This window comes from Artemia sp. Qi Xiang Cuo, chromosome 2, assembly GCF_049724085.1.
Source record: "Artemia sp. Qi Xiang Cuo chromosome 2, ASM4972408v1, whole genome shotgun sequence".
NCBI lineage: Eukaryota > Metazoa > Arthropoda > Branchiopoda > Anostraca > Artemiidae > Artemia > Artemia sp. Qi Xiang Cuo.
In genome coordinates, this window is record NC_142795.1 from 68,417,631 (window position 1) to 68,441,847 (window position 24,217).

At 31.6% G+C, this 24,217-nt stretch overlaps 1 protein-coding gene across 2 annotated transcripts in view; it reads right to left on the minus strand.

Annotated features, from left to right (window-relative positions):
* Nucleotides 1-24,217, minus strand: part of nompC (no mechanoreceptor potential C) — a 502,015-nt gene that overhangs the window by 84,711 nt on the left and 393,087 nt on the right. For both annotated transcript variants that reach the window (XM_089102713.1, XM_089102710.1), the window contains exon 23: nt 14,646-14,861. In XM_089102713.1, the coding sequence (XP_088958839.1) occupies nt 14,646-14,861 (216 nt within the window). The remainder of the gene's footprint in view (nt 1-14,645; nt 14,862-24,217) is intronic.

Consider the following 24,217-nt stretch of genomic DNA (forward strand, 5'->3'; position numbering starts at 1 on the left):
CAAGAAGATCGTCCCTCTTCATCAACTATTATTTTTATGTTGGCATTTTCTTTGAGTGCTATCATCTCTGGATATCTCACTCTTGCATATCCACCATAAGAAGAGTTGAATTTTTTGGTACTCCAAAGAAATTAAATTCTTTACTGTCATGACAATGCACACATAAATTTCCAATAGTGCTACCATTTTTACTTGTTTCATAGTTTAAATACTTCTCCTTGTCAGCATTCAATGCTACAATAACATTGACATGTGAACACACTATTAAAATGCTCTATCTTCACTTTTTTAAAAGATATGACTTATGTGTTTATCGTACTACTGCGTAAAAAATACTGATTTAATACATGCAATAGATTAGGTAGTGTCGATATCCGGACATAGAATACCAGTGGGAAAGCCACATTGTGTTTCTGACCAATCACAGATTACAATTGTTAGAGCCTTAAGCATATTTGTAAATTTAAGATACGTAAAAAAAAAAATAAAGTTGAATAATTTCGAAGTTTAAAAAAAATATTTTGTTTTTATGAAAAAAAAAATATTTAATTTTAACCATAAGTCCTCATTATTCTGAATATACAAAACAGGACTTAAGTTTCACATTTGAACCAGAGAATTGATCTAAGTTTCACATTTGAACGAGAGAATTGTATTTTCCATAATTTTCTTACAGGAAACTAGAGTTTATGATCAAAAACCCCTATTAGCTCAGATTCTACAGAAATAGTTTATTTTTCGATGCATACCTGGACTTAAGTTTCACCTATGAGCCAACAAATCTTCGCTTTTTGAACGAACACCATGTAAAGAAAAAATCACACGGAATAAAACAACAGAGTCCCTCAAACCCTGTAAAGCTATTTTAAAAGGTATAAGAATTACTTATTTAACAGAAATCCTCGCTTTTTGAACGAACACCCTGTAAAGAAAACCATGTAAAGAAAAAATCATACGGAATAAAACAACAGAGTCCCCCAAACCCTGTGAAGCTATTTTAAAAGGTATAACAATTATTTATTTAACAGAAATCCTCGCTTTTTGAACGAACACCATGTAAAGAAAAAATCCCACGGAATAAAACAACAGAGTCCCTCAAACCCCGTTAAGCTATTTTAAAAGGTATAACAATTATTTATTTAACAGAAATCCTCTCTTTTTGAAGGAACACCATGTAAAGAAAAAATCATACGGAATAAAACAACAGAGTCCCTCAAACCCCGTAAAGCTATTTTATAAGGTATAACAATTATTTATTTAACAGAAATCCTCGCTTTTTGAACGAACAACATGTAAATAAAAAATCACACGGAATAAAACAACAGAGTCACTAAAACACCTTAAAGCTATTTTAAAAGTTATAACAATTATTTATTTAACAGAAATCATCGCTTTTTGAACGAACACCATGTAAAGAAAAAATCACACGGAATAAAACAAAAGAGTCCCTCAAACCCCGTAAAGCTATTTTAAAAGGTATAACAATTATTTATTTAACAGAAATACTCGCTTTTTGAACGAACACCATGTAAAGAAAAAATCACACGGAATAAAACAACAGAGTCCCTCAAACCCCGTAAAGCTATTTTAAAAGGTATAAGAATTGTTTATTTAACAGAAATCCTCGCTTTTTGAACGAACACCAAGTAAAGAAAAAATCATACGGAATAAAACAACAGAGTCCCTCAAACCCCTTAAAGATAATTTAAAAGTTATAAAAATTAATTATTTAAAAGAAATAATATATTTTTTAACTAACACCATTAAAATAAAAAATAAAACTTAATAAAAAAACATACTCCCACAAACCCATAAAAGCTATTTTAAAAGGTATAAAAACTATTTATTTAAAAGAAATCCTCGCTTTTTGAACGAATATCATGTAAAGAAAAAATCACACGGAATAAAACACCAGAGTCCCTCAAACCCCGTAAAGCTATTTTAAAAGGTATATGAATTATTTATTTAACAGAAATCCTCGTTTTTTGAACGAACACCATGTAAAGAATAAATCACACGGAATAAAACAACAGATTCCCTCAAACCCCGTAAAGCTATTTTAAAAGGTATAACAATTATTTATTTAACTGAAATCCTCGCTTTTTGAACGAACACCATGTAAAGATAAAATCAAACGGAATAAAACAACAGAGTCCCTCAAACCCCGTAAAGCTATTTTAAAAGGTATATCAATTATTTATTTAACAGAAATCCTCGCTTTTTGAACGAACATTATTTAAAGGAAATATCACATTGTATAAAAACCCAGATTACATCCCACCCTGTAAAGATTTCTGAAAAGGTATAATAATTGTTTACTAAACAGAATTCCTTACATTTTATACAACAACCATGTAAAGAAAAATACAACGGACAGTAAAAGACGAGTACCCCAATCACTGTCAAGCTATTTTAAAAGGTATAAAAATTATTTATTGAACAGAAATCCTCGCTTTCAATTGAACGGAAAAAATATAAGAATTATTTATTTAAAAGAAATCCTCGCTTTTTGATCGAACACCTTGTAAAGAAAAAATCACACGGAATAAAACAACAGAGTCCCTCAAACCCCGTTAAGCTATTTTAAAAGGTATAACAATTATTTATTTAACAGAAATCCTCGCTTTTTGTACGAAAACCATGTAATGGAAAAATCACTATTAAAAACAAGACATACTCACTAAACCCCATAATAGCTCTTTTGAACTGTATAAAAAACGTTTAATTAACAGACCTCCTCGCTTTCAATTGTACGAACATCATATAAAGATAAAATCATACGGAATAAAACGTCAGATACCTTCAGACCCTGGATAGTTATTTTTAACGATATAAAAATTTTTTATTTAACAAAAATCCTCGCTTTAAATTGAACGGAAAAAATATAAGAATTATTTATTTAACAGAAATCCTCGCTTTTTGAACGAACACCATGTAAAGAAAAAATCACACGGAATAAAACAACAGAGTCCATCAAACCCCGTAAAGCTATTTTAAAAGGTATAACAATTATTTATTTAACAAAAATCCTCGCTTTTTGAACGATCACCATGTAAAGAAAATATCACATGGATTAAAACAACAGAGTCCATCTAACCCCGTAAAGCTATTTTAAAAGGTATAACAATCATTTATTTAATAGAAATCCTTGTTTTCATTTGAACGGAAAAAAAAATATAAGAATTATTTATTTAACAGAAATCCTCTCTTTTTGAAAGAACACAAGGTAAATAAAAAATCACATTGAATACAACACCAGATTCCCACAAACCCATTAAGGAGATATTAAAAGGTATAACAATTGACTATTTAAAAGAAAGCCTCGCTTTTTGAACAAACATTCTGTAAAGAAAAAATAACATAGAATATAACGAAGGAGTCCTTCAAACCCCGTAAAGCTATTTTAAACTGTATAAGAATTATTCATTTAACAGAAATCCTCGCTTTTTTGAACGAACATCATGTAAAGAAAAAATCACATGGAATAAATCGACAGAGTCCTTCAAACCCCGTAAAGCTATTTTAAAAAGGTATAAGAATTATTTATTTAACAAAAATACTAGCTTTCAATTGAACGGAAAAAATATAAGAATTATTTATTTAACAGAAATCCTCGCTTTTTGAACGAACACCATGTAAAGAAAAAATCACACGGAATAAAACAACAGAGTCCCTCAAACCCCCGTAAAGCTATTTTAAAAGTTATAACAATTATTTATTTAAAAGAAATCCTCGCTTTTTGAGCGAACACCATGTAAATAAAAAATCACACGGAATAGAACAACAGAGTGCCTCAAACCCCGTAAAGCTATTTTAAAAGGTATAACAATTATTTATTTAACAGAAATCCTCGCTTTTTGAACGAACATCATGTAAAGAAAAAATCACACGGAATAAAACAACAGAGTACCTCAAACCCCGTAAGGCTATTTTAAAAGGTATAAGAATTATTTATTTAACAGAAATCCTCACTTTTTGAACGAAGAACATGTAAAGAAAAAATCACATTGAATAAAACAGCAGAGTCCTTCAAACACTTTAAAGCTATTTTCAACGGTATAACAATTATTTATTAAAAGAAAATCCTCAATTTTTGAACAAACACTATGTAAATGAAAAATCAAATTGAATGGAACAACACAGCCCCTAAAACCCCTTAAAGCTCTTTTAAACGGTATAAGAATTATTTATTTAAATGAAATCCTCGCTTTTTGAACGAACACCAAGTAAAGAAAAAATCACATGGAATAAAACAACAGAGTCCCTCAAACCCCGTAAAGCTATTTTAAAAGGTATAACAATTATTTATTTAACAGAAATCTTTTCTTTTTGAAAGAACACCATGTAAAGAAAAAATCACACGGAATAAAACAACAGAGTCCCTCAAACCCCGTAAAGCTATTTTAAAAGGTATAACAATTTTTTATTTAACAGAAATCCTTTCTTTTTGAACGAACATCAAGTAAAGAACAATCACACTGAATAAAACAACAGAGTCCCTCAAATCCCGTAAAGCTAATTTAAAAGGTATAACAATTATTTATTTAACGGAAATCCTCGCTTTTTGAACGAACACCATGTAAAGAAAAAATCACACGGAATAAAACAACAGAGTCCCTCAAACCCCGTAAAGCTATTTTAAAAGGTATAACAATTATTTATTTAACAGAAATCCTCGCTTTTTGAACGAGCACCATGTAAAGAAAAAATCATACGGAATAAAACAACAGAGTCTCTCAAACCCCGTAAAGCTATTTTAAGCGGTATAACAATTATTTATTTAACAGAAATCCTCGCTTTTTGAACGAACACCATGTAAAGAAAAAATCACACGGAATAAAACAACAGAGTCCATCAAACCCCATAAAGCTATTTTAAAAGGTAGAACAATTATTTATTTAAGAGAAATCCTCGCTTTCAATTGAACTGAAAAAATATAAGAATTATTTATTTAACAGAAATCCTCGCTTTTTGAACGAACACCATGTAAAGAAAATATCACACGGAATAAATCAAAAGAGTCCGTCAAACCCCGTAAAGCTATTTTAAAAGGTATAACAATTATTTATTTAACAGAAATCATCGCTTTTTGAAATAACAGAATTTAAAGAAAAAATCAAAGTGACTAAAAAGAAAGAGTCACTCAAACACCGTAAATCAAGATTAAAATGTGTAACAATTATTTATTTAAGATAAATCCTCGCTTTTTGAACGAACACCATGTAAAGAAAAAATCACACGGAATAAAACAACAGAGTCCTTCAAACCCCGTAAAGCTATTTTAAAAGGTATAACAATTGTTTATTTAACAGAAATCCTCGCTTTTTGAACGAACACCATGTAAAGAAAAAATCACACGGAATAAAACAACAAATTCCCTCAAACCCCGTAAAGCTATTTTAAAAGGTATAAAAATTATTTATTTAACAAAAATCCTCGCTTTAAATTGAACGGAAAAAATATAAGAATTATTTATTTAACAGAAATCCTCGCTTTTTGAACGAACACCATGTAAAGAAAAATTCACACGGAATAAAACAACAGAGTCCCTCAAACCCCTGTAAAGCTATTTTAAAAGGTATAACAATTATTTATTTAACAGAAATCCTCGCTTTTTGAGCGAACACCATGTAAAGAAAAAATCACACGGAATAGAACAACAGAGTCCCTCAAACCCCGTAAAGCTATTTTAAAAGGTATAAGAATTATTTATTTAACAGAAATCCTCGCTTTTTGAACGAACACCATGTAAAGAAAAAATCACACGGAATAAAACAACAGAGTCCCTCAAACCCCGTAAAGCTATTTTAAAAGGTATAAGAATTATTTATTTAACAGAAATCCTCACTTTTTGAACGAACACCATGTAAAGAAAAAATCATATAGAATAAAAAAACAGAGTCCCTCAAATCCCTTAAAGAAACTTTAAACTGTATAAGAATTATTAATTTAACTGAAATACTATCTTTTTGAACCAAAACCCGGTAAAGAAAAAATCACACGTAATAATAAGACACAGTCCCTCAAATTCCGAAAAGCAAAATTAAAAGTTATGAGAATTGTACATTTAACGGAAATCATCGATTTTTGAATAACCAACAAGTAATGACAAATTACCATAAACAAAATCAAAAGAGACCATCACACCCCGTTAAGCTATTTTAAAAGGTATAAGAATTAATTATTTAACAGAAATCCTCGCTTTTTGAACGAACACCCTGTAAAGAAAACCATGTAAAGAAAAAATCATACGGAATAAAACAACAGAGTCCCCCAAACCCTGTGAAGCTATTTTAAAAGGTATAACAATTTTTTATTTAACAGAAATCCTCGCTTTTTGAACGAACACCATGTAAACAAAAAATCACACGGAATAAAACAACAGAGTCCCTCAAACCCCGTTAACCTATTTTAAAAGGTATAACAATTATTTATTTAACAGAAATCCTCTCTTTTTGAACGAACACCATGTAAAGAAAAAATCATACGGAATAAAACAACAGAGTCCCTCAAACCCCGTAAAGCTATTTTATAAGGTATAACAATTATTTATTTAACAGAAATCCTCGCTTTTTGAACGAACACCATGTAAAGAAAAAATCAAAAGGAATAAAACAACAGAGTCCCTAAAACCACGTAAAGCTATTTTAAAATGTATAAAAATTATTTATTTAAAAGAAATCATCGCTTTTTTAAACAACACCATTTAAAGAAAAAATCACACGGAATAAAACGAAACAGACCCTCAAACCACTTAAATCTAATTTAAAAGGTATAAAAATTATTTATTTAACATAAATCCTCGCTTTTTGAACGAACACCATGTAAAGAAAAAATCACACGTAATAAAACAAGAGAGTCCCTCAAACCCCGTAAAGCTATTTTAAAAGGTATAACAATTATTTATTTAACAGAAATCCTCGCTTTTTGAACGAACACCATGTAAAGAAAAAATCATACGGAATAAAACGACAGAGTCCCTCAAACCCCGTAAAGCTATTTTATACGGTATAACAATTATTTATTTAACAGAAATCCTCGCTTTTTGAACGAACACCATGTAAAGAAAATATCACACGGACTAATACAACAGAGTCCCTCAAACCCCGTAAAGCTATTTTAAAAGGTATAACAATTATTTATTTAACAGAAATCCTCGCTTTTTGAACGAACACCATGTAAAGAAAAAATCACACGGAATAAAACCACAGAGTCCCTCAAACCCCCTAAAGATATTTTAAAAGTTATATGAATTATTTATTTAACAGAAATCCTCGCTTTTTGAACGAACACCATGTAAAGAAAAAATCACACGGAATAAAACAACATATTCCATCAAAACCTGTATAGCTATTTTAAAAGGTATAAAAATTATTTATTTAACTGAAATCCTCGCTTTTTGAACGAACACCATGTAAAGATAAAATAACACGGAATAAAACAACAGAGTCCATCAAACCCCTTAAAGCTATTTTAAAAAGGTATAACAATTATTTATTTAACAGAATTCCTCGCTTTTTGAACGAACACCATGTAAAGAAAAAATCACACGGAATAAAACAACAGAGTCCTTCAAACCCCGTAAAGCAATTTTAAAAGGTATAACAATTATTTATTGAACAGAAATCCTCGCTTTCAATTGAACGGAAAAAATATAAGAATTATTTATTTAACAGAAATCCTCGCTTTTTGAACGAACAACATGTAAAGAAAATATCACACGGAATAAAACAACAGAGTCACTCAAACCACTTAAATATAATTTAAAATTTATATCAATTTTTTATTTAACATAAACACTTGCCTTTTAAATGAACACAATGTAAAAGAAAAAATAACATGGAATAAAACAACAGAGTCCTTCAAGCTCCCTAGAGCTATTTTAAACAGTATAACAATTATTTATTTAACAGAAATCCTCGCTTTTTGAACTAACATCATGTTAAGAAAAAATCACACGGAATAAAACAACAGAGCCCCTCAAACCCCGTAAAGCTATTTTAAAAGGTATAAAAATTATTTATTTAACAGAAATCCTCGCTTTCAATTGAACGGAAAAAGTATAAGAATTATTTATTTACCAGAAATCCTCGCTTTTTGAACGAACACCATTTAAAGAAAAATTAAAATGGAATGAAACAAAAGAGTCCTTCAAACCCCCGTAAAGCTATTTTAAAAGGTATAACAATTATTTATTTAAAAGAAATCCTCGCTTTTTGAATGAACACCATGTAAAGAAAAAATCACATGGAATAGAAAAACAGAGCCCCTCAAACCCCGTAAAGCTATTTTAAAAGGTATAACAATTATTTATTTAACAGAAATCCTCGCTTTTTGAATGAACACCATGTAAAGAAAAATCACACTGAATAAAACAACAGATTACCTCAAACCCCGTAAAGCTATTTTAAAAGGTATAAGAATTATTTATTTAACAGAAATTCTCACTTTTTGAACGAACAACATGTAAAGAAAAAATCATACGGAATAAAACAACAGAGTCCCTAAAACCCCGTAAAGCTATTTTAAACGGTATAACAATTATTTATTTAACAGAAATCCTCGCTTTTTTAACGAACGCCATGTAAAGAAAAAATCACACGGAATGAAACAACAGAGCCCTTCAAACCCCGTAAATCTATTTTAAACGGTATAACAATTATTTATTTAAAAGAAATCCTCGCTTTTTGAAAGAACACCATGTAAAGAAAAAATCACACGGAGTAAAACAACAGAGTCCCTCAAACCCCGTAAAGCTATTTTAAAAGGTTTAACAATTATTTATTTAACAGAAATCCTTGCTTTTTGAACGAACACCATGTAAAGAAAAAATCACACGGAATAAAACAACAGAGTCCCTCAAACCCCGTAAAGCTATTTTAAAAGGTATAAGAATTATTTATTTAACAGAAATCCTCGCTTTTTGAACGAACACCATGTAAAGAAAAAATCAAACGGAATAACACAACAGAGTCTCTCAAACCCCGTAAAGCTATTTTAATCGGTATAACAATTATTTATTTAACAGAAATCCTCGCTTTTTGAACGAACACCATGTAAAGAAAAAATCACACGGACTAAAACAACTGAGTCCCTCGAACCCTTTAAAGCTATTTTAAAAGGTATAACAATTATTTATTTAACAGAAATCCTCGCTTTCATTTGAACGGAAAAAATATAAGAATTATCTATTTACAAGAAAGACTCGCTTTTTGTACGAACACAATGTAAAGAATAAATCACACTTATTTAAACGCCATAGTCCCTCAAAACCGTGCCAGCTATTTTAAAAGGTCTGAAAAATATTTATTGATGATAAATCTTTGCTTTTGAATGAACTCAATGTAAAAGAAAAAATAAGATAGAATGAAACAGAAGAGTCCCTCAAACCCCGTAAACGTCTTTTAAACGGTATAACAATAATTTATTTAACAGAAATCCTAGCTTTTTGAACTAACATAATGTAATGAAAAAATAACACTGAATAAAACAACAGAGTCACTCAAACCCCGTAAAGCTATTTTAAAGGTATAACAATTATTTATTTAACAAAAATCCTCGCTTTCAATTGAACGAAAAAAATATAAGAATTATTTATTTAACAGAAATCCTCGCTTTTTGAACGAACACCATGTAAAGAAAAAATCACACGGAATAAAACAACAGAGTCCCTCAAACCCCCGTAAAGCTATTTTAAAAGGTATAAGAATTATTTATTTAACAGAAATCCTCGCTTTTTGAACGAACACCATGTAAAGAAAAAATCACACGGAATAAAACAACAGAGTCCCTCAAACCCCGTAAAGCTATTTTAAAAGGTATAAGAATTATTTATTTAACAGAAATCCTCGCTTTTTTAACGAAAACCATGTAAATAAAAATCAGACGGAATAAAACAACAGAGTCCCTCAAACCCCGTAAAGCTATTTTAAAAGGTATAAGAATTATTTATTTAACAGTAATTCTCACTTTTTGAACGAACACCATGTAAAGAAAAAATCATACGGAATAAAACAACAGAGTCCCTCAAACCCCGTAAAGCTATTTTAAAAGGTATAAGAATTATTTATTTAACAGAAATCCTCACTTTTTGAACGAACACCATGTAAACAAAAAATCACACGGAATAAAACAAAAGAGTCCCTCAAACCCCGTAAAGCTATTTTAAAAGGTATAACAATTATTTATTTAACTGAAATCCTCGGTTTTTGAACGAACACCATGTAAAGAAAAAATCACACGGAATAAAACAACAGAGTCCCTCAAACCCCGTAAAGCTATTTTAAAAGGTATAACAATTATTTATTTAACTGAAATCCTCGCTTTTTGAACGAGCACCATGTAAAGAAAAAATCAAACGGAATAAAACAACAGAGTCTCTCAAACCCCGTAAAGCTATTTTAAAAGGTATAACACTTATTTATTTAACAGAAATCCTAGAAATTGGTACAAACATCATGTAAAGAAAAAATCACACTGAATGAAACAAAAGAGTCCTCTAAACCCCATAAAGCTATTTTAAAAGTTATAAAAATTTTTCATCTAAAAAAAATCCTCACTATTGATTGAACGGAAAAAATATCAGATTTATCTATTTAACAGAAATCCTCGCTTTTTGAACGAACACCATGTAAATAAAATATCACACGGAATAAAACAACAGAGTCCCTCAAACCCCGTAAAGCTATTTTAAAAGTTATAAAAATTATTTATTTAATAGAAATCCTCGCTTTCAATTGAACGGAAAAAAATATCAGAATTATTTATTTAACAGAAATACTCGCTTTTTGAACGAACTCCATGTAAAGAAAAAATCACACGGAATAAAACAAAAGAGTCCCTCAAACCACGTAAAGCTATTTTAAAAGGTATAAAAATTATTTATTTAACAGAAATCCTCGCTTTTTGAACGAACATCATGTAAAGAAAAATCACACGGAATAAAACAACAGAGTCCCTCAAACCCCGTAAAGCTATTTTAAAAGGTATAAAAATTATTTATTTAACAGAAATCCTCGCTTTCAATTGAACGAAAAAAATATAAGAATTATTTATTTAACAGAAATCCTCGCTTTTTGAACGAACACCATGTAAAGAAAAAATCACACGGAATAAAACAACAGAGTCCCTCAAACCCCCGTAAAGCTATTTTAAAAGGTATAATAATTATTTATTCAACAGAAATCCTCGCTTTTTGAACGAACACCATATAAAGAAAAAATCACACAGAATAAAACAACAGAGTCCCTCAAACCCCGTAAAGCTATTTTAAAAGGTATAAAAATTATTTATTTAACAAAAATCCTTGCTTTTTGAACGAACACTATGTAATGAAAAAATCACATGGAATAAAACAACAGAGTCCCTCAAACCCCGTAAAGCTATTTTAAAAGGTATAACAATTATTTATTTAACAGAAATCCTCGCTTTTTGAACGAACACCATGTAAAGAAAAAAATACACGGAATAAAACAACAGAGTCCATCAAACCCCGTAAAGCTATTTTAAAAGGTATAACAATTATTTATTTAACAGAAATCCTCGCTTTTTGAACGAACACCATGTAAAGAAAAAATAACACGGAATAAAACAACAGAGTCACTCAAACCCCGTAAATATATATTAAAATTTATAAGAATTATTTATTTAACATAAATCCTAGCTTTTTAAACGAACACCACGTAAAGAAAAAATCACAACGAATAAAACAACAGAGTCCTTCAAACCCCGTAAAGCTATTTTAAAAGGTATAACAATTATTCATTTAAAAGAAATCCTCGCTATAAATTGAACGAAAAAAATATAAGAATTATTTATTTAACAGAAATCCTCGCTTTTTGAACGAACACCATGTAAAGAAAATATCACATGGAATAAAACAACAGAGTCCCTCAAACCCCGTAAAGCTATTTTAAAAGGTATAACAATTATTCATTTAACAGAAATCCTCGCTTTCAATTGAACGGAAAAAATATAAGAATTATTTATTTAACAGAAATCCTCGCTTTTTGAACGAACACCATGTAAAGAAAAAATTACACGGAATAAAACAACAGAGTTCCTCAAACCCCGTAAAGCTATTTTAAAAGGTATAACAATTATTTATTTAACAGAAATCCTCGCTTTTTGAACGAACACCATGTAAAAGAAAAAATCACACGGAATAAATCAACAGAGTCCTTCAAGTCCCGGAAAGCTATTTTAAAAAGGTATAAGAATTATTTATTTAGCAAAAACCCTTGTTTTTAATTAAACGGAAAAAGTATAAGAATTATTTATTTAACAGAAATCCTCGCTTTTTGAACGAACACAATGTAAAGAAAAAATAACACGGAATAAAACGACAGAGTCCCTCAAACCCCCGTAAAGCTATTTTAAAAGGTATAGCAATTATTTATTTAAACAGAAATCCTCGCTTTTTGAACGAACACCATGTAAAGAAAAAATCACACGGAATAAAACAACAGAGTCCCTCAAACCCCGTAAAGCTATTTTAAAAGGTTTAAGAATTATTTATTTAACAGAAATCCTCGCTTTTTGAACGAACACCATGTAAAGAAAAAATCATACGGAATAAAACGACAGAGTCCCTCAAACCCCGTAAAGCTATTTTAAAAGGCATCACAATTATTTATTTAACAGAAATCCTCGCTTTTTGAACGAACACCATTTAAAGAAAAAATTACACGGAATAAAACAACAGAGTACCTCAAACCCCGTAAATCTATTTTAAAAGGTATAACAATTATTTATTTAACAGAAATCCTCGCTTTTGAACGAACACCATGTAAATAAAAAATCAAACTGAATAAAACAACAGAGTCCCTCAAACCCAGTAAAGCTATTTTAAAATGTATAACAATTATTTATTTAACAGAAATCCTCGCTTTTGAACGAACACCATGTAAAGAAAAAATCACAAGGAATAAAACAACAGAGTCCATCAAACCCCGTATAGCTATTTTAAAATGTATAAGAATTATTTATTTAAAAGAAATCCTCGCTTTTTGAACGAACACTATGTAAAGAAAAAATCACACGGAATAAAACAACAGAGTCCCTCAAACCCCGTAAAGCTATTTTAAGCGGTATAACAATTATTTATTTAACAGAAATCCTCGCTTTTTGAACGAACTCCATGCAAAGAAAAAATCACAAGGAATGAAACGAAAGAGTCCTCCAAACCCCTTAAAGCTATTTTAAAAGGTATAAAAATTATTTATCTAACATAAATCCTCACTTTCGATTGAACGGAAAAAATATCTGGATTATTTATTTAAAAAAAATCCTCGCTTTTCGAACGAAGACCACGTAAAGAAAATATCACACGGAATAAAACCACAGAGTCCCTCAAACCCCGTAAAGCTATTTTAAAAGGTATAACAATTATTTATTTATTATAAATCCTTGCTTTCAATAGAACGGACAAACTATCAGAATTATCTATTTAAAAGATATCCTCGCTTTTTGAATCAAACCCCGATCAAGGAAAAATAACACTGAATAAAACAACAAAGCCCCTCAAACCCCGTAAAGCTAGTTTAAATGTTATAAGAATTATTTATTTAACAGAAATCGTCGCTTTTTTGAATGAACATCATGTAAAGAAAAAATCACACGGAATAAAATAACAGAGTCCCTCAAACCCCGTAAAGCTATTTTAAAAGGTATAACAATTATTTATTTAACAGAAATCCTCGCTTTCAATCGAACGGAAAAAATATAAGAATTGTTTATTTAACAGAAATCCTCGCTTTTTGAACGAACACCATGTAAAGAAAAAATCACACGGAATAAAACAACAGAGTCCCTCAAACCCCCTTAAAGCTATTTTAAAAGGTATAACAATTATTTATTTAACAGAAATCATCGCTTTTTGAATGACCATCCTCTGCTTTTCAAAATGTTCGTATTTGGAACTCTGTCAGTTAACACTAAGAAGCGAATTGGGTAATCCTCTGGCAATAACAGCTTAATGCAAATGAGATATCATTTTGATATCTCTAATAGTGTATGCGATACTGGGACGAGATCTCAGATACCTTTAAGCTACAGGCTATTAACCGGATTCCATATGTACCCACAAAAAAATTTCAATTGCCAACTCTTACTAATATGAATTGTAAAGAAAACTATTCCTTTTATTCAAATCCCAATCACCAATCAAGTTATACTCACTCTCTTTGAAAGGGTGTAATACCCTGTAGAAATGTTTACCTATATGCATATGGATAGTCACTCTCTTTGAAAAACCATACCAGACTATACCCATCAAACCAGATTATACCCACCTAACCAGATTGTACCTACCAAACCAGACTATACCCACCAGAAACCGGTCCGGTACGGGGGCCCCCTAGAAGTATAATGTTGATTACTACTGATGTATTCTCGGTAGATTATTTGATTCTATTTTTGTTCATTTTTGGTTTAATGGAGTTCTTTACTTTTTTTTTGAAAAACTTATTTTGTAGATTTTTTTTTTTACTTAATTGCATAAGAAATGGGAAGATGCGAAAAATCCTAGAATATTTGTAATTTGGCACAATATGAATTTTTCAGTCCCAAATAATTTCTCTAATCCCTTCTCTGATTTTAAGCTGTCTGCACCAATGCTTAGAAGTAAAAGAAAACTGAAAACTTACCTAACTATCAGCACTGCAATGCGAAACCAACCAAGACCAGCTCTATCGCGGGGAGTCGATAGCTCTGCAAGAAGGTTCCCAGAAAGCCAGGCAAGCAAAATCCATTCATACCAACAAGGTATGAGAGTGTCCCGAATGACTGGGCAAATGGGAAGCGTCGAAGAAAGCACAAGTAGTGCCATCAAGTAAATATGTGATGTAAGATAACACATAAACCTGGAATATTAGGAGATCATAGGATGGGTGCATAAAGCCTGCTAAAGAAGAGTGCTGGAAGTGCATTTTTATTTTCTGATTCATGTTTTCAACATGAAAAATGAGACGGTCTAATCTAGGCACCAATATATAACCGTTTATGAGAGCAATTTAAATGAGAGTAAGCATTTTGGTCAAATCAAACAAAATTACGCAGATTGTAGCGAGTGGAAACTTCAATTACCATTTTTACTTTTTGGGGAACAAGACTATCTTCCATCCTCCCCAATACCAATTGAACTTAAATTTGGTTCCGACAATTATTTCAATTTTGTAAGCTGTAGCTTTACAAAAACCTTCGTCCATTCCCTGTGCCACATGAAATTCAGAAATTCCGTAGTCATAGATCAATTAAATATAGATAGGCACCCGGGTATTAATTTGAAAGTATTATCATACTACACAACTTCTAAACGATTTGACTAGTTTGAACTAGATGGAGTAAAGCTGACAAAAATAACAACAGAATATTTGACAGAAGATGTAGGAACTACCCAGTATTCTTTTTACTTAGCAGCACAGTATTATTTTCAGCTTTTTGTATTTGATTTTTAGTATCCCTTGGTCTTTTGTGGGAGTTTGCTATACACAGGCTTCTTGTACTCTTAGCTTCTGTTGCTTAAGCCGCTCTTCCAATCAGCCGTGCCAGTAAAAAAACTGTTTTCTTAGATAAGTAAAGATCAAGATTTAAGCTTAAACCCCACAGAAATTACTCAAGATACATCTGCTCTTGGGTGAATCAGCAAAAAAAAACAAGCATATACAATCAGCATTCATATCCTGACATTCAGCGTTAAAACAGTAAAGTCAAATGAAGATATAAAAGTATTACACGAAAAACTTCAGCTAAGACAGTTGACTACATAAATAACAAAGCCCAAATATGTAGGGTACACATGAGGAAATCAATTTTAGCACAAAAAAATAAAAAAAAAAGAAAAACGGCATGAAAGAAGTAAAAATCAATTGAGCAGAAATCTAAAAAGCAAAAACATTAACAAATTTTTGCAGAAGTACTGAAACCTCCTCTTAGTGGAACAAAAATATGTAGCCTGACAGTATAATTCAAAATGAAACATCAATCAACCCAAATCAGTAAAAACGCACTGGATTGACACAATCAAATTGTCTTCTGATATACAATTCTAGTAATAACAAAATAATTTTGGTTTTTCTTTTTACATAAAAAGCGCATAACCAAGGTTACTAATATAAAGTGATTAAATTAGAAGAAATTTTTTTGACAATTCACATGACTTTACATTAGTATATACCAAGGTACTACTTCTACGACTTTACGTTCCTTCCGGTTTTTCTGATAGGTAAACAGGTCATTACACTCGGTCATTACACTCTTTGTCAAGAGGATTTGCGTAATTTCAAAAGTTCAGTGTCTTTTTTTAGTGGTAAACCAGAAAACCGATGACTCTTTTTACCCGCCAATTATTTTTGTATATATTCAGATTTCATATTTGATTCTCCATCAGTTTTGAATAGTTTATATTCGAGATAGCATTACAGGCATTTTTTGTAAAAAGCATTTACATAGAAAAATGGATTTTTCTATGTAATAGAAAAATTATAACCAATTTTTGGTGAGTAAAAAATATTCTCATTATTATATTAAAAAGAAATTGTCTTGTCATTAAGTTAAGGAAGAAATTCTTTCCTTACACTAGAACTAAGGGTACTTATCTACTTAGAAGCCTGTTGTTTTTAGGAGCTGAAAAAACCTCTAATTCTCTTATAGGTTGAAATTTATGGTGTGATTTTTTATCGAGATCAATGGGTCTTTTAGATGTTTTTAGAAAAAAGTGCTTAGCTTTCGATCAGCAATTTGGGATTATAATAAAATGTTGATTTTTTAATGTATTTATTTTTAAAAAAGCTTCCTTTTTTATAAATATAAATTACCCTTTTTTTAGGTTTTTTTTTTAAAATAATTCAAGGCCCTTCTGCAAAAAAAAAAAAAAAAATTTTATTTTAATTAATTTAATTAATAAACTATTTAATTACAATGTTTTGTTACCTCTTTTAAAAATGTATTAATTTTTACAAAAGCTTCCTTTTTTTTTATAAATATCAGTGGCTTTTTTTTTTTAGGTATGTTTTTTAAAATAATTAAAGGCCCGTCTACATTTAAGGGGTGTTTTTTTATAAATATCAGTGGCCTTTTTTAGGGAATGTTTTTGAAAAATTGCTTAGCTTTCGATCATTAATTTGGTATTATAATAAAATTATGATTATTTTAATTTTTTAATTTTTAAAAAAGCTTCATTTTTTTTACATTTTGATTTTTTTTTTATAAAGATCAGTGTTTTTTTTTTTTTTTTAGGGATTTTTTTTTAAAAAATTTCCAGGCTAGTCTGCATTGAAGAATCTCTTCCTGAAATTTAATGCGTTCAAAACCCTCCCCCCCCCCCCATTTCCTAAAAAATTAAATTTGTTACCGTATACCCAAATATAATAAATAAAATTGTTTTATTAGCTATCCTTTTTATTTAACGACCCGTAGTCTCGCATAGGGGGGGGGGATTGAATGAGCCCTGCGCATTAACTTTTCAACGTCTTAAATTTCTATTTATGTCTACATTTGATTGAAATCTGATAGTTTTACTTGACTGTCACATGCAATTCTTCTCCATATTGTTTAATAAGGAACGAAATTACGGCTTTTTAATTTTGATTTAACAAATACAGACCCGGAAGCTGGGACGTAGGAGGGGGGGGGGTGGAGGCAGGGGGGAGCAGTTTATAAAAGGTCCTCCATCCCACTATCAAAACCCCTGATTTTGAAATCAAGATGTTTTTTACACTACTTTAGATGTCTAATACAAACTGAATTATTTTCCAAAAACCCACAATGCATTTTTGCTACAGGCTCAATTTTTGTCTTTTTTTTTAAAGGAAGAAGAGACGTGCAATAATCCCCCTTCTGAAAAGAAAGCAAGATATGTCGAACTTTCATTAATACAGACCGCAAGGGCGTCTGTTATCAAATTCGCTGGAAAAGTTACACGTGATCTGGACCATCCATCGAGCACCCAACTTATAGTGACAGCACCCTCTGACTCCTGCGTTAGCTCCATGGCAACTGGAAGGAAGTTGAGAAGGGACTGGACTACTTTATATCATGTCTCAGCTCAGCCTATTGAGCTCGACCCCCTTCAAGTTTAGCAAAGGAGTTCAGATATAGAAGTCCAGTCAGAATTTGTAAGTATATACATAATTTTTTCTATCCCTATTTTCAAAAATAAGACAAAATTTTCTCAGGTGCATAGCTTTTTATGAGTTAAAAAAAAAACTAAAAATTTTTTTCTAATATTTTTATTTTTCTTTAATAAATCAAATTAGCAATATATATATATATAACTTTTTGCTTATTCTAATTTTCTATAAAAAAAAAAAAAAAAACTTACCTTGTAACTTCTAAACAAGATACGTTCTAATAAAAAAAAAATTTTTTAAAAACGAAAAACGGGTTTTAATTTTCTAACAAGCAGTGAACTACAAAACAATTAATTATGCACAAAAGCTCCGAATATTTCGGCCCCACATCCGGGAGCCTTTCTCAACGGAAAAAAAAAAAAATAAATAAAGCAAAAAAAAACAACTTAAATTACATTACAATAAAACATACTAAACACTTAAAGAGAACAAAAAGCAAAAACGAAAGAAAAATATAAATAAATAAGAACAAAACTCACATATTAATTAAACACTTCCATGCACTGAATGTCTTTCAACTGGCCTCCTCTCAGTATATAAATGGAAATATATTAAATAAACACTTCCATGTACTGAATGTCTATATTGATTCTACTCACCTCCTCCCAGTATATAAATTGAAATATATTAATTAAACACTTCCATGCACTGAATGTCTTTCAACTGGCCTCCTCTCAGTATATAAATGGAAATATATTAAATAAACACTTCCATGTACTGAATGTCTATATTGATTCTACTTTCCTCCTCCCAGTATATAAATTGAAATATATTAATTAAACACTTCCATGCACTGAATGTCTTTCAACTGGCCTCCTCTCAGTATATAAATGGAAATATATTAAATAAACACTTCCATGTACTGAATGTCTATATTGATTCTACTTGCCTCCTCCCAGTATATAAATTGAAATATATTAATTAAACACTTCCATGCACTGAATGTCTTTCAACTGGCCTCCTCTCAGTATATAAATGGAAATATATTAAATAAACACTTCCATGTACTGAATGTCTATATTGTTATATCCAGTATATGTATATCCATTTATATACTGAGAGGAGGCCAGTTGAAAGACATTCAGTGCATGGAAGTGTTTAATTAATATGTGAGTTTTGTTCTTATTTATTTATATTTTTCTTTCGTTTTTGCTTTTTGTTCTCTTTATGTGTTTAGTATGTTTTATTGTAATGTAATTTAAGTTGTTTTTTTTTTTGCTTTATTTATTTTTTTTTTTTTTCGTTGAGAAAGGCTCCCGGATGTGGGGCCGAAATATTCGGAGCTTTTGTGCATAATTAATTGTTTTGTAGTTAACTGCTTTTTATAAAATTAAAACCCGTTTTTATTGTTTAAAAATTTTTTTTTTTTTTTTAATGTAAAAGCAGTGTGGTCTAAGAAATTATATACATTCTAATGCAATAATTCCTTTTAAACAAAAAAAAAAACGATTTGGTATTTCACGCTTGGCAAGCCACCCTTAAACTGATATTATTGCGCTACAACCATTTGCATTGTATCAGATCGTCCCATCGCATTGAATTGTAAATGGGTTTCCTGTGACAGGAAGAAGGTTTTAGCAATCTCCAATTATGGGTTTCACATACGAAGAAAATATTATTATTATTTTGAACCAACTCTGGCAATTATTCTTGCTTTTCAAAGATTCAAGAAAAAGAATTTGAAACTGTGTTATTGTACAAAGGCATTGTGGATTTCTATACCCCCTCAACTCGGCCTGGTCATATATCTTCCTACCTCGGCGGACGCTCCCAGTTCACCGGAGTTCTCCCCGGGAGGGGTTTGGGGAGGGGGCGGGGGTCTCTAAAAAGGGCCATCCAACATTTTAATTGTTGATATGGATGGAGAAAAAAGTTCTTCTCTCTTACAAGTATTTATTTAGCCCAGGTCGAAAAAATCCGTTGGTAACAGGCAGAAGAAAATACGGATTATTGAGAAAATAACAACAACACCACCAACCTTCGACAGATGGTCTACGTGTCCTTTAATCGAAGCCGAGGAGCAAGTTTTCGTCCAACATACTGCGTCTGTCGAACAATGGTCAAATTTCATTAACAGTTATAATGAAGAGGCTCAAAGAATCGAATTTGAATAATCTTTTGCGTTTTTATTTAAAGAAAAAAAAATTTGTAATAAAAACATTAATTTTTTCATGACGAATATTTTTCTAAAGTACCCTTATAATAATAAGAATAAATTGTACCGACAAAAAAAATATATTTTTTACAATGTTAATTTTAAATTATGAAATACATAAGGAAATGTAACTTTTTTTTCTTATTCTTTTAATTGTTCAGGTGGTGGTGGGACAATGACTATGAGAAATTGAAAAAGTTTATTAACTATAAAAAAATAGTTATTTTACATAAAAAAAATTAAACTTTTTTTTTTTCTATAGATTAAAAATAAATCACTCCCAGCTGCAGCAACGAGCGATGAAGAAGTTTTATTTACAGTAAAAAATCTGTCAACACCAGCAGAGTTCAGGGCTGAACCTACACTGGGTCTCGAGAATATGAAGTGGCATGAGGGATTCCTTAATGATGTTTTTGGGGGAATGGCCGGCCTGGATGACTTAATCTGTGATATTGACATGCTTGAGGACCCAGAGTGGGCGGATAGTTTCATGCGTGAATATTTAGATGATGCTACAAGTAAATTTGAACCGGGTCCTCATAACGAAATTCCATCAGAGGACAATACAGGCTGGCTCCATCAATTGTCCCCGAACACATTGGAACATGTACTAGGAGACCTCATGTCACAACCCCCCAATGTGATTGAACAGACTGGGAGTGGTGTTATTGACAATTCCCTGTCACCCTCCTCCACCAGTTCGCTTAATAGTAGTAGTAATACAACATCGGCTCATTTTTCCGGGGGCATTTTTAATGAGAACTATATAATTAGTGAATTGACTCCTGAACAAGCAGGGTCAGGACATCAAAAAAGTACTACGTCCCCGGCCTAGCCTGATTTTCATCTGTTAGAATCTGCTCTCAACCATTTGCAAACATACAGGATAGATTTTAGCCTCTCCGAGGACAACGCTAGCATTATTTTAACTGACCCTGTGAAAAATCTCCATAGCTATATCGACAAAATTCGAGCACTTATTGATATTCAGATCCAGAATTGGGGGGTCGGGGGGGAATTAAAGCATCAGTGAACCAAAAAGTTTATTTACAAAAGGAGACATCTGGGGACATTTTTTATTTTCATTTTTTGACAGGCAACCAGACTTTCTACCCAGGTCTAAACGATTTTGAAGACAACTTTTTCAACTGGGTAAATAAACTAATTTCAACTTTGGATACATTTAATGAGAGGGGGAGTGTGTCCAGCATTTTATACATTTAATGCATGGATCTGAATCTCGTTAGATTTAAAAAAAAACTGTATTTTAAGGGGAGCGTGTAATCTAAATATAAAATTACACCCGGAGTTGTCGGATACCAAAGAAGTTCAGGGTTTCAGATTTTACACTGGACTTCAATGATTTAAATATGCGTTTTTAGCGTCGGCCCATAAGACATTAACAAATGAATCAACAATGAAAAATCTTGACAAACTTGCACTTAACGTTGGAAAAAATTTCCCTAAATTATATTTTGTTTTTTTTTTTGGAATGTTTCGGGTGTCATTTAAAGAAATAAGCATTTTCTAGAAAGCAATTTAAATTGTGGGGGGGGGGTGGGTTGGTTGCCATTATGACATTGATATTGTAGATGGGGGAAAAAACCGAATAGAAAAAGAGTTTTGTATTCAGTGAGGACACCGATGGCGGAAAATGTCAAAAATTTGGTATGGATTATTTACCAACCCCCTAAAGATGTAAATTCTTATGGTCATTTTTTCCCCGTTACTGCAATAAGTCGAATCCTCTCTCAAGGCATTCAGAAAGGAGAACGCTTCTATTGTCCCATGTGCCTTTCCCCATTTAGATCTGAGCGAAAATTTTCAGATCACATGGGTCATTGCAAAATTCATGGAAATAAAAGAATAGAAATGCCTGTAGAATGCAAAGACATTTTACAATTTAAAAATATTCAAAATTCTCTTATGCAATCTGATAAAGTGTCTTTGGATTGTGAAACAAGACTGGTTGAGGTATCAGACCCATCAAGGCCAAATATAGTCAAGGAACACAAACTAGTTGCGTGTTCCTATGCGCACGCCCGTCGCGACGCCAACAATAAAATGCTATTGGAAGAGTTTTTTTTAACTATGGACGAGGAGGGCAGTATGGAAAAGCTATTGGTTTCTTTAATTAAAATGGCAAACAGAGCAATTTCACGATTATGTCATACTAATTATCCAATGACATTGTCGGATAAAAAGCAACTGGCGCTGGACAAGGGAACAATATTCTAGGTTTTTAGGAGTGTCCGGGCCCCAAAAAACGTATTGCAGGACCACAATCACCTTATTGACCCCAAGTAAACGGGAAAAATAAAATTTTGGGGGTGGGCTTATAATTCGTGTAATTTAAAAATTAAACAACAACTTTTTCTACTGGTTTTTATACATAACTCTAACTACGATCTGAAGTTTGTGCTACCTGCATTGGCACATCTTCAAAGAAATGGAACAGTGGATGATGATGATGATGATGATGCATGGGTGATAGACAGCTTTACGTACAAAATCATACCTAAATCCGAAGAAAAGTTGCTTGTTTTGGAATTTATGTGGAAATTTGTTGAAGCCGGTGTTGATTACACGAATAAAATTCGCTTTTTAGAGTCCTAAAGTTTGGCCCCCATATCATTGAGCGACTTAATTCCAGTGCACAAAAACAAGGACGTTAAATCTGCTGTCCCCCATCTCAAGCAATAATTTCAAAATTAGTTATATGAGGTGTTAATAGTCAATTCCATCTATCCTAATGATCCTAAGTGTGCGATGTCGAAATTCACATAGGAAACTCTTCATTGTATTGAATCGTATTACGAGAGTCTACATGAATGTAGGTGCACCCCTGAGGAATACATTTTTTATAAAAAATTTTGGGCAGAGGGGGGGTGTAAAGAGGTGTTTGAATGACTCCAGCCGTATTTGTCGAGTGACGTGTTAACGGAGTTATAAATTATGTGTAAAAATTCATATAAACTATAAGATTAGTTTAGTATGGCGGTGAGTTCTAATTTTTCATCACCTCATCTACTGCTGGACATCATCATAAACCTCAGTGTGGGCAAAATCGGGCTAATTACTGACATGGATCAGCAACGGGTCAACAAGAGGTAAATGAGGGGGGGGTTTGTCTGTCACGGGGACTGTATCATGGAAAATCATTCAACGGGGGAGAAGATGTGGACAAAATCGAATGTAGATTTCTTCAATATGAATTCTCTCTACCCTATGGCCATGGCCAATAATGCACCATCTTGCGGTGACTATAAATGGCTCAATGACCCTCAAGCTCCCCATTTCCCCAACATTGGCGACGACAGTGTTGAGGAGAATGAACCAGTGGGATGGTTTTTTGAAATTGAATGAGAGATACCAGTCAAGCTTCACGATTCAGTAAAGGATTTTGTTGTCCCGTGTATCAATAGACCTGTGACTAAGGACTCTTTGAGTCCTCTCAATAGTCGTTTAGTAAAGGTGGACGGATTGCATTGTGCTCCTTCAAAACAAAAACTTATTGCTGACCTTCTGCAGAAAAAAAACATAGTTGTAAAAAATGTATCGTTAAAATTGAAGTTCAAAAATGGTTTCAACGTAAAAAATGTTCACCGAACACTCGATTTTAGTCAAAAACCCAATCTGAAATCGTTTGTTGACACTTTTGTCGGCAAACGTTCTGCAGCACAGACGAAAGCTGAAAAAGAAATTTATAAACTCATTTTAAATTTGGCTTTCGGCAAAATGTGTGAGAGTGTTCGCGATAGGAATCGTTGTGACGTCATGACCGATCCAGAACAATGGGCTCGAATTATTGCCGATCCCAATTACACTTCCTTTACAATCCTTGGCCCAGACATGGTACTTTTGAATAGGAAAAAAAGACGCATTGTCCTGAATAAAAATATTGCTGCAGGCAGTGCTATCTTGGAGATCTCAA